At 42.6% G+C, this 12,712-nt stretch overlaps 1 protein-coding gene across 1 annotated transcript in view; it reads left to right on the top strand.

The window, feature by feature from the left end:
* The window catches only part of LOC124803279 (sorbitol dehydrogenase-like), a 78,114-nt gene extending 66,183 nt beyond the window's left edge, over positions 1–11,931 (top strand). Inside the window, exons 6-8 of the mRNA XM_047264462.1 lie at positions 3,758–3,936; positions 4,022–4,140; positions 11,769–11,931. Of these exons, the coding sequence (XP_047120418.1) occupies positions 3,758–3,936; positions 4,022–4,140; positions 11,769–11,931 (461 nt within the window). The remainder of the gene's footprint in view (positions 1–3,757; positions 3,937–4,021; positions 4,141–11,768) is intronic.
* The last annotated feature ends 781 nt before the right edge of the window (positions 11,932–12,712 follow it).

Below are 12,712 nucleotides of genomic sequence, written 5' to 3' on the forward strand. Positions count from 1 at the left end.
TATCATTCAATGCACCAGAACATATTTATTTTCACTTTGTACAAAAAAAACCACACATTACCGGGCACCCGGAATCAGTTAATAACACATTTTTGAACACAATTAATACATAAGCTTTTATCGTGGCTGACTATCCACGTCCAGTCCACGTACTCTCAACAGCAGTTCAACGTCTAATAAACAGTCACTATTTCGAGTCTCTCCATTTGTTTTTCAACAATACAAAGCTACATTACTCTTTGCAGCCGGCCACGGAGCTTCCGGGCCGTATTTGATTATTCTTGGCAGGTCGCGCTGAACACTTGCCAGCGCCGACGAATTATCTCCCTTCCAGTTTCGCCTGCACAAACAATAAATGGGTGCAATATGCCATGCTCATCCATACGCCCTGCTTTAAAATAACGCGTGTTCGAACGGGCTGGAACACAAGTGTCTCCAGATTTCCGTAAAATTCTGGGGCACTACAATTTGTATAAAACCTCGTCTGATTCCTTGAACCGTTCATGACATAAAAGTGGTGTTACGTCTTGTGCGACTCACCGTGTATGCTTTCATTCAAGTATACAGGCGTTTCTTTGTCACACGATACGGCGAGTAGCTGCCACCTACCGCATCCACGTTGCTTGAATACTATATTGTCCTTCTATAGAAGAATTCCAAGGTATAGGAATATAGCAACGTTGCTTAGGTTAATCTTTAGCTTTGGATGTTCCAGTGTCTTTATCTTGGCTGTAGTCTTTGCATCACTGTCGCTCCATTTTCTTCCCGCAGGTGAGTAGTTTCTTACCTTACCTCTAGAGAAATTCTCGTTGCACTATGACCATGGCAGCGTCGAACATGTAGACTCAGTGCACGTGTCTATGGCGAAACATGCTGTATGCTAATACTGGGACAGGCGGGTCGGTTACGCACATGAAACAGACAGTAGAATTTTAACGTAAATAAGACATATTCGACAATACGAATAAAAGCGGAAGCAGCCCTTCCGTTATGGGAGTCACTAATCCATAACGTCGTACTATCAGCGGAAATAGCAGTTTAACACAAGGGAAGATATTTGAACAAACAAGGTATTAAAGAGAAAGAGAGCCGGTCGGAGTGGCCGAGCGGTTCTAGGCGCTGCAGTCTGGAACCGCGCGACCGCTACGGTCGCAGGTTAGAGTCCTGCCTCGGGCATGGATGTGTGTGATGTCCTTAGGTTGGTTAGGTTTAAGCAGTTCTAAGTTCTAGGAGACTGATGACCTTAGAAGTTAAGTCCCATAGTGCTCAGAGCCACTTGAGCCTAAGAGACAAAGAAGTTTGTTTACTCCAGCCCATAGTATGTTACAAACGGAATTTCAAGACAGCAGTAGGCCAATTAACTACCATACTGGCTTAAGAAAGAAAGAAAATCGTTCGAATTTCAAATCAACTGAAGGAAAAACTGTAGAGAGAGAAACAATGGAAGTTGTCAACTAGCCATGGGAGTTCTAGCGCTTACCAAAGCAGCGACAGCACGTACAGGAGATGCACTATAAGAAAACCGTTGACATTTAAAACAGCTTCCACTCGTCTCGTAATGGATGAAAACAGGTTCTGTATGATTCTCAGGGAAATCTTATACAATCCTTCCTACAAAAAATGGCATATTTAGGTAACGCGACGGAGGTGGATATCAATCGCGCGCACCCTTATCTCCAAAACGGACTACAAAGGCTCAATAATATTGACGTATGGTGACTGTGGTGGTCAGGAGAGATGTGAAAATTAGTCCTCGTGCCCGCAAAACCAGTCCCAGACGATGTGAGCTGTGTGAGCAGGAGCCCTGTCGTCTTGGAACACAGCATCGCCATTGAGGAGCAAAGACTGTATCATCAGGTGGATCTGATCAGCCAAAATATTCATATAACCCCTGGCAGTAATGTGACCTTGCTGAGTAACCATAGGGTCCATGGAATACTACGATATGGCTGCCCAGATCACGAAGAACCCATGTTACGTTTCACTCTTGAAGCACAAACTCGGTCAGAAGTTGCAACAAGACTCATCTGACCAAATGACTTTCTTCCATTGTGCCACAGTCCAGGTTTTATAGCTTCTGAATCGCGTTTTCTGTTACGGGCATTTCTGTCACTGCTGTGTGGTTTTGGTGTTCCGCTTCTAGAGCCCCCGTCGGGTTCTTTTGGTGCTGACAGTATTCACGAGCGCGACATTCAGATCCACAATGAGTTTTTCAGCTGTCATCCCCTTATTTCTTTATCGAAATCCTCTTTAATGAACGTCTGTCACGATCGCTGAACAGAAATTTCCGTCCGCGTTGTGACTTTGCGGATGTTTTTCACCTTACCCTGCATGTGGTATAAATCGTCAATATGGTGGCTCGCAAAACAACAATCACTTACGCTACCTTGGTTACGGAAGCACCCACCATACGAGAACCAACAATTTGTCAACGTTGGACTCTGCTAGACTGACTCCAAGGTAACGGAGGTCAGAGCAAGCTGGTATCATGGCGGCAGTCTACTTCGCCAATGTACATGTTAACAAAGAACAAATCAGCCACGGTAAAGGAAAGCAAATGAATCCGAATAATGAGATGAAAGGAGTGAGAGAGCCGTTTGAGTGAGAAGGTGAGGAGGAAAGCAGTGTCTTCAGCAGTTTTGGAACCCAGACAGTGTATCTCAACGGCTTGTACTCTAGGATGTACAAATTATAGAAACTGTTTCTAGGTACTCAGTAGTCTTCATGATATTCAGTCGGAGCTAAATTGACTGAGGCGAACATTTCATCACCGGGTACGTCGCTGCAGGTCCTGAAAATCATGATTTCAAGAGCACGGAGCAAAGACCAAGTTATGTCCTTCTTCATGTCCCTTGTCTCTGACCAAAATCATTAACAATGTTGACCATAACTGCCCTTGGTGCACTTCAGACGAAAAACTGTTGGACCGATAGCAGCATTAAAAACTTTACTAGGTGATTGTTTTGTGTGAATACAGTGCAATAGTTGTTAGGTCATCCTGTACGAATAGGAAGTCTTGTTTAGGTAAGTTGAGGTTTGAACGCTATTTGAAGTCAGAATAATTTCACCACAGGTAACGATTTCAGTGTATGGAACTCAACTCTGCCATACAAGTTAGAACGTAACTAGAAATAGTTTTTAGTATCTTGTTCCTAGGGAATGTATAATGATATAGAAACATGTTTTTTAGTATGTCTTGTTCCTAAGGAATGTGTAATGGTATTGAAAATATGAAGCCAGTTGCAATTAGTTCGTTATTTTCATTACATCACGTGTACAATGTTCTCTGTTTTACTCGGTTTTCCGTGTACCTAACTGTGGGTCAGTATTTCTTTGGTGTTCATCTTTCAGTCATGGACTGTGCGGCTGGTCCCGGCGGAGGTTCGAGTCCTCCCTCGGTCATGGGCGTGTGTGTTTGTCCTTAGGATAATTTAGGTTAAGTAGTGTGTATGCTTAGGGACTGATGACCTTAGCAGTTAAGTCCCATAAGATTTCACACACATTTGAACTTTTTTTTTCATTTTTCATAAAAAGGATGATTCACTTGACTCTGTGATACGACTGAGAAGACGTTAAGTAGAATACAGACTAAAGTTACAGTCAGAAATATTTCATTTTGTTAGTCAATCAAGAGATCAATGCACATGTGACCTAATGAGCTGCTACATTTTAATCCAGCGATACTGACTCGGTAAAGGGAGTCTACCCTTGTCCGTGCAACACAATCTTCTACAGTCTCTTGTTATTTTCGTTTCAGATAAGAATGACTTTCGGCTTGACGTCGCCAAGAAAATGTGCGCAGATATTACTTTCAAGCAGTGCGACGACGACGATGAAGCAAAATTCGTGCAGGAGGTAAGGTGTGGCATGGGTGGAGCTCCACACGTCACCATCGACTGCTCTGGCTTCGAGAGCACGATTAGGAGGGGCATACTGGTACGTCGAAAGTAGTCGCGACTACAAACTCACTCAGGCTCTTCGTGATCTGCTTGACGTTCACTGATTGAAAACATGTCCACAGGTTACACGTTACGGTGGAAAGTATGTTCTTGTAGGCATATCTACCGACTGCAGTTGTATGCCGATCGTTCCAGTGTGTCACGAAGTCGATGTGATGGGCTGTCTCCGCTACCGCAACTGGTAAGTTTTCTCGTTTCGCTACTGTCAATGTTTATCTAGTAATATGAATAGTGACATGTCAGTCAATGTAATAGAGCACGGGCGGGCAATCGGATCCGTCTCGCGATTTGTTTCAGTCCAGTCTGCCGAAAAAGCTGTGGGGGGGAGAGCGAGGCGCTTGCATTGTACTCCGCCTGGGACGCATTTTCACATGTTTCCGCCGACGCTCGGCCAGCCCCGGGTTTGCAGCACATGGTGCACCCCGTGAAAGTTTTGCTCACCCCAATGCGCAATACCATTTCGCCGCCGATGACTTTGAAGAATAAAGAGAAACACGTTTCCACTCCGAGCACGAAGTCATGTGCGTACGTTGAGTGAGGGAATCAGACGCTATCATGAAAGGGAGAAGTATTGTCGCCTCGCCCGCCCGTTTGGCCGTGCGGTCTAACGCACGGCTTTCCGGGCGGGAAGGAGCGCCTGGTCCCCGGCACGAATCCGCCCGGCGGACTTTTCTATTAACCGCTGCTTACACAATTTGTTCAACATGAGCACCGGAAGAGTCGACGAGATGCTTCATCCGTGAAAAGACGAGATCAACAGCTGCTCGCAGCAGCTCGGGTGGAATATGAATATCGTGGTCCTGTGTACTGGTCTTCAGATCAGGTGGAGAACGAACGTGTGCGTGGCAAACGCGTTCCTATAGATATCGCCAGCGCCAAAAGTCACATGGATTCAGATAAGGTGATCTTGCATGCCATGCATCCAGAAAACCTCTTGAGATATGACATTCGTGGATGATTTTATTAAGTAGATCTTTCACTGGGCAAGTGTTACGAGATGTTGGCATTTCGTATGAAAACAGTGGTTTCCACACAGCTGCGCTCTACGAAAGCAGGAATCACGTGCTGTACAAGGTCTCCGCAACATGCAGACGTCATGGTACACCTGATGATCCCTTTGTGTGTATTCTCTTCAAAGAAGAACGGAATGAGAATAAAAGGGATTGCGAATCCACACCACAGAGTCGCACGCGGAGAGTGCTGTGATTCTTCCTACATGACGCGCAGTTTAACAGTCCCCAAGTTCGCCATTCCTGTGTGTTCACTGCAACCTGAAATGTAAGATGTGCCTCGTCATTCCACTCTTCAATCCCTGCCAAAAACCGAAGAGCAATATATTTAGAAAGTTGCTGGAGATCATGAGGTTCCAGCTGTCGCACCGTCTGGATCTTCTATAGCAACCTGTGTAAACTAGACCGCAAAACTTCCCGTACTCTTGACCAGAGAACGGACACTGCACGAGCACTAGCACTATCTTACGTTGGACTTAAGTCAGAGGCTGCATTTTAATTATAACTGCTACACCTAGGGGCTATTTTGTTCGGTATTTTTCCGTCTCGGTTATAGTTTTCAGTTATAACAGAGTAAAATTACGAAATATCAATTAGCCACAGCACCAGTGCTAAAATGTTTCGTTTTTAAATCTTTTTTTTTTTTAAAAAAAGGGAATGATTTTCATTCGTAAAATTTGCATTGGTTTGAAATATTACTATAGAAAATGGGTAAAGCGATCAGTGCTTTCTTTATTAACAGTGCTGGCAGAAACGAACAAGAAACAGGTGGCATAAGAATTTGTGCAGCATTGCTGAGATAATTATGTTCCTATTGCCGTTAGTCGTGGCTTAACGTATGCGTGTAAGTGCAGTGTCCAAGACTTCCTCCCACCTGGTCTACACTGCACTTTCTCCCTGTCGTCGCCGGACATCCTTTGTACTGCAGAATGGCACCAGCCCTTGTCTGCAAATATCTTATTTATGAAGTGTGATAGCAATGAATTATAATGATTCATTCCGTTTAAAAGATTAAAGATTTATCTACCATTTCTATGAAATAATATAAGGGGAAGGAAATTATGGTAACAATAATAAATTAGTCTTAACGACTATTCATTCACAGCACACAATAAAAACAGAAAGTAGCTGAAATGCGGCCTGTGTCTACTAAATATGCCTCTATCTGCTTATAGCCCTTGGAGATGGACAAATTAACTCTAAACAGTTTTCTTCAACCTCAGTTTTCACCCTTTAGCGTAGACCGTTGTAATCCCCACATAGTAGTATGATTCCCAATTACAACATGATGTTCAAAAAATTTGAATGAATAGAATTATACTGGTGATTTATTATAGTATTCACCCACTTTTTTGGATAAAAGCAGCGAACGGTGGATGGACTAGGTTTTCCTCAATTTGCCTTTCTAATTGCATATTTTGAATCCATGCATCTTGAAGCTGAGAGTCGACATTTGTCGGTCTTTGTTAGGTTTCTACGTTTGTTACAGAAAATAGTAGGAATGAAAAATCTAAAATCGGTTATTTCAGAAAGTGGTTATTTCAGAAAGTGGTTATTTGGAGCCGTTTTGACAGTTACACTCAAGTGGCGCGAAAAAAAAGATATAACGTAAAACCGGCTGTTTCAGCGATAACCGCCATCCCTAATAACCACCACTAATAAGGCGTGACGCCACTTCCCGGTCCCTGTCGGTTAGGATCAGTTTAAGCAGTGCTGCGCTACTGTGAGTGGTACATCGATCCTTGTACACGTTTCAGACAGTCCGCGTCAGTTCTACAACAAATAGGACAACTTTACTCACGGTGTGGCCACGGACGTCCAAGCACGATAACTCATTTCTGGCATTCTGCCACTCTGTATGCCGATCCATCTTATTGCACTTCTTCTATATAATCGACTGGTGTAGAAACACTGCATCGCTGACATAGTTGACGTGAAATTTGGAAGGTCACAAGACAGCAAGCAACCAGTTCTACATCATCGACAGCGCCCCAAAGTCACAGTGTGTTCTTGTCAGGTAGATGAATGATATTTTATTCGATGAGCTTCTGTACTACCGTAAGCTATCCCCCCCTTTTTCGGAATACTACAGCTGATTTAATTTGAAGACAATCTGATCTACTGATGGGAGACCACTTACAAATGGATCACGTCCTACAAAAGTAATGAGGCCATGCACCTACTGCCCACGATATTCCTCTATTTAAATTCCACGCAAACATAATAAGTAGGGATGCAAGGATCCGCTGCAATAAAAGACGATATTCACCGACATTGATTTATTAATTTTCAAATAACAGAAGAGGCTATCTCCTTCTTATTCTCACGGACACTCTAAGACAAAACACAAGGCGCACCACGAAAAAATTATACGAATGGGACGCAAAGCGGCAGATATGATGTACATGTACAGACAAACAAATGGTTACAATTTCAGAATAATTGGGTGATTCATTCAAGAGAAAAAGCTTCATAAATTAAGCAAGATAATAAGGTATTTGTTCGCTTATGGTCCTTATGCAAACAGTTATTTGGCTTGGGATTCATTGACAGAGTTGTTGGATGTACTCCTGAGGCAGATCTTGCCAAAGTCTGTCCAATTGGCACGTTATATCGTCAAAGTACCGATCTGGTTGGAAGGCCATTAGCACAATGCTCCAAACGTTCTCGATTGTGGAGAGATCCGGCGACCTTGCTAACCATGGTATGACTTGACAACCCCGAAGACAAGTAGCACGACCAGCTACCGTGAGCAGGAAATGTAAGCCCAGGATTGCTTGCCATGAAGGGCAACGAAATGGGGCGCAGAATATAGTCGACGTACCGCTGTACTGTAAGGGTGCTGTATATGACAACAAAACGGGTCCTGCTATGAAAAGAAATGACACCCCAGATCATTACTCCTGACTGTCGGGCCATATGGCGTGCAATAGTCACATTGGTATCCATTGCTGTCCGGGCCGACTCCAAACACGTCTTCACTGGTCATCGAGGCTAAGTTCAAGTGTCTCAACTGAAGACAATTCTACTCCAGTCGATGAGATTGCAGGCCCGACAACCAGAATAGGAGGTCCGAGGCATCATTTCTTTTCATAGCAGAACCCTTTGGTTGTCACTGCGGCACCCTTACAGCACTACAGTAGGTCGAAGATAATCTACAGTCCGTTTCGTTGCCCTTCATGGCAAGCAATCCTGGGCTTACATTTCAACTAGATATGCCCACCCGCACCTGGTGACAGTTTCTACTGCTCGTCTTCGTGCTCGTCAAACCCTAGCCGGCCAGTAAGGTCGCCGGACCTCTCCCAAACTGAAAACGTTTGGAAGATTATGGGCAGAGCCCTTCAATCAGTTCGGGACTTTGACGATCTAACGCTCCAATTGGACAGAACTGGCATGAGATCCCTCAGGAAGACATCCAACAACTCTATCAATCAATGCTACAGCGAATGACTACCAGAGGAGGATCAAAGCGTTATGGACTTCGCTAATTAGTGAAGTTCTTTCTCTTGAGTGAATCATCCAATTTTTCTAAATTTTTATTCATTTGTTTGTCTGTACATGTACATAATGTCTAACAATTTCCGTCCCATTCTGACAATTCCTACGTGGTGCGTCCTTTTTTTGTCTTACAATGCACTTCCTATCTCTCCTTTCATGTGTCCATTACCCTTAACGCTACTCGCCCCCCCCCCCTTTCTGTTCTGACAATGAGTGGATAATGACCTTTTTGCCCAAACTATAGATAAAAGATAAACTAGTGCTGTCGTGTTATTCAGAATCTATAGTTTAGTTGCGGACAGTGCCTCGACATGCTCCACATGCGGAACAAGAAAAAGAATACGGTTTGCATCCAAAATATTTTCAAGGTAGTAACATGATACAACATACAGTCTAATGTAATGCGTTGTAACACAATACAGGAAACTTCTAACACACTCAGATACCTTTCATGTTAGAGATATCCAGCGCTTGCCGCGCCGCGGAAGATATTAGTTATACTTCATTTCTGTATGATGCATTTGTTCTGTTCTCATCCACTTTAATTTTCTAGTTGTATTATACAACACGAATCCAAACTCTACGGTCAATATTTTGGAGACTGTTCAGGGATATTTTCTGAGCATTCTAGCATGACGGGCATATGACCTCTGGTGGCTCGTTACCGAGTAATTGTGGTCCGTCTGATTTCTTATCCCCACATACAAACTCTTAACAAGAGTCGACAATAAAAAGAGAGGAAGAGCATGGCTTCAGACCTGGGAGGTCAACAGTTGAACCCGTATCTGCCGTCAGGCAGCTCCAGGAACACCACTATTAACTGGGGAAACATCTTGTGCTGGTGTTTGCCGATATAGAAAAGGCATTTGATAACGGCAGGAGAAGAAAAGTCTGGAAAGCACTCGGAAAGAAGGGAACGGAAAAAGAGATAGCACGCGAAGTAAAGGAGATATAGTGTGGAAGTCTGAGTTTTGTGAAAGTAGGAAATGAAAGGACGGCTTAGTCCCACCAAATATGTGGTGTGTAAAAGGCAGTGCATTGTCACCTACATTCTTCATTATATGCATCTGAAACATGGGTAATGAAGAAAGAAGATGTAAGCTGATTACAGGCACGTGGGATGAAGTTCCTCAGAAGTAGGAAACTAGTAACAAAGAGTGACGAAGTAAGGTGTGGAAGGGTAGGTGAAACAGTGAATGAGGAACCCTTGCAGAACAGGATAGGAACATCAAGGCTAAGATGGTATTGGCACTTAAGGAGACTGGAAAAAAGAGGATTCGCAAGATGATGCATTAAAAGGAGAATCGAATGAAACTACTAAGAGGAGAGGACCAAGGGGTGGATGACTGAAAGGTGCGGAGGAGTGTGTTTTTTTTTTTAAAAAAAAAAGAAGAGAAAGAAAAGGTGAGATCTGGAGATATGGACCAGAGAACACAGAAAGATCGTGGGAAAACAGGACTACATAGCAAGACTTATGTTCCAAACGGACTCAGCCTGGGGCTGGAAACTGTTCAAGGTAGCCGGCCGGAGTGGCTAAGCGGTTCTAGGCGCTACAGTCTGGAACCGCGCGACCGCTACGGTCGCAGGTTCGAATCCTGTCTCGGGCATGGCTGTGTGTGATGTCCTTAGGTTTGTTAGGTTTAAGTAGTTCTAAGTTCTAGGGGACTAATGACCTCAGAAGTTGAGTCCCATAGTGCTCAGAGCCATTTGAACCATTTTGTTCAAGATGATGATGATAATGATCTGTCTTTATATCTCTAATATACTCAAAGTATCTGCACTACAGTACAGATATCTGTGGTATAGTCTGTGTGACTTGTTTGGAAACTGACTAGTTCCTTTTATTCGCGGTGCTTGTTCACAGTACTCCCTTTTGATAACAGTAATTCCTGATTTACTCTTCGCCTTCAAGGCTGCATTCATTACTGCCCAGTTTTGTGTCGGGTTTGCTTCCCCAGCGGTGTTTACATTATTACTCTGTAACGAGCCGCCGGGAACCACGGATCCTTCATACGAAATTGGTTAGGAAATATCTTTGAATGACCACTGAAATTTTGTTGGCAATGTTGGGTTCAATCTGTATCCTCCTAGTATATTTAGTATGAAATTTATGTATAACTTAGTAGTATAAATATTGTAGTAGCTCTGTCCTGGTCTACAGGCACACTGAAACACCTATTGGGTAGAACAAATGGAAACGAATGAATGATGCTAAATATTAACTCTAAACTACTGAATGTACGAAAAAGAACCGAAATTGTTGACTTTTCAGGCGGATGTTATTGTTTTTTCTGGGAGAGCACACAACCCAAACTTTGGCACAGTCGTCTCGTGGCTTAAAATCTGTAAGGCAGGCGGCACAGATTTCGTCATTCTAATAGGTTAGGACCTGTAACCCCGGAAGATTAAGGGAAACGTTAAAAATTGGTACATATATTCCTGAAGTTATTCTCCATTTTAGGAAAGTTACAGATAAATTGTTACAACGTTCTGTAGCTAGTAGTTATAGTTAGTTAACACTGCGAAAGCAAAAATACGAAGAAAGTGTTTGTAATCTCGTCCCCATTAAAATTCTCAAGAGTATAATTAATTTAATTGTATTTCTGCACACGACATTACCAAACATTGTAACTATTATACATCACTTGAACACCATGAAGGAACAACGTTTATACTGTTTTTTTCGCCTTCTAACATATTTCATGTATGAATTTGTGTCTGTGTAGATGAAGGGCATGATTCGTGATATGAAACGAAGCATTTCATGAAACGACTACATTTCTCTCGGTGTGCTTTTTCACAACTGAGAAAAGGAAAATAATCTTTATAAATAACAAATACTATAAAATTTTAATAGCAGTTCCAAATATCGTTCCTGGGACATAAATAAGACCTACAAGGGGGACGAAATTACGAACCTTCCACGATTTAATACAATGGCAGCTGCAGTAACATACGCCAGGCCCTTGACTACAGCGATTACACACCAGAAAATACAGCGCACGGCCTAAATACAACACAATATTTGAACGCGAATCAGCGCTCACACTATGAACAGCAGACTGTTAATCTGAACGCTGCACCAACTCACATCAGCGTAGAAAAATAACGTCCTCGTATACAAAGGCAGGCATTCATACGCAGCTAAACATTAGTTATCCACTGTGGAAACTCCAAATTCCTAGGGGGACGAAAGTACGAGCATGGAAGGATTTAACCTTGTATCAGCAGCGACTGTCATTCTGAAACAACTGTACCTGCTCGGTACGTTGCCTGTGTTACATTAGACATTTTCTTTCAGCTATCCCATAGCGCTGAGCCTGGTGGCTACCGGAAGAGTCGACCCGAAGCCAATCATAACGCACTGCTTCAAGTTAGAGGAGTCAGTGAAGGCATTCGAGACGGCAGTCTGTGGAACAGGCAATCCGATAAAAATTCTGATTCATGCCAACAAAATTTGCTAACGTACGTATGGTCCCAGTTGTGGTTACTGGTATTGTGCCTGACTTACATGTTCAAATTTAATAGAGTTAAACTCAAATCAAAATAAATAAGAAAGCAGTGTGTATAGTGCTGTTCGATCACGTGTTGTTATTTAACTAACGATAATTTATTTATAAATACTTTCATATTTTGCTACTTTTCCTACAACGTATGCAATAGGAAGGACACTTGTAAACTTTTTGTGTTTGTCGCTATGTTCTAAACTGGATTGGTTTCCCTATTCTTGACTTCCATCTGTGTTTTTATTGTGATCCTGAACAAACCAAGTTGTGTAATTACTGTCAAAGGAACGATATCTGTACTGCATTTCATCTAAATTGAATCTGATAACAACACCGAAATGCATATCTCAACTGCGACTGATTTAACTGTGTACCGACTGTAATGTGAAACTGTCCTTAACAAGTTTTCATGGCTTCCCTGTAGCAACAATAAGTCAGTACTGCTCCAAAAGTAGTGAAAATAAAAATGCAGAGTAGCAGCAAACAAGCTAAAGGAAAGAATGTCTTGCGCTCCCACGAAGTGCAATGCAGCAACACACAATTACAAAATAAAATTTTCGTAACGAGGTGGTGGAAGGTGGTGTAATTACTGAAGCATAAAGAAGAGACTAGCACCCAAAAACAGTATTATGAAACACATTACTTAACAATTACAATCATCTTTACAAAAATTACTTCTTCTTAAAAAAATATTGCTGTGCTATATACATAGTTGTTGAAATGGTGAAAGAGTGGTAAA

Source organism: Schistocerca piceifrons, chromosome 6 (genome assembly GCF_021461385.2).
Source record: "Schistocerca piceifrons isolate TAMUIC-IGC-003096 chromosome 6, iqSchPice1.1, whole genome shotgun sequence".
NCBI lineage: Eukaryota > Metazoa > Arthropoda > Insecta > Orthoptera > Acrididae > Schistocerca > Schistocerca piceifrons.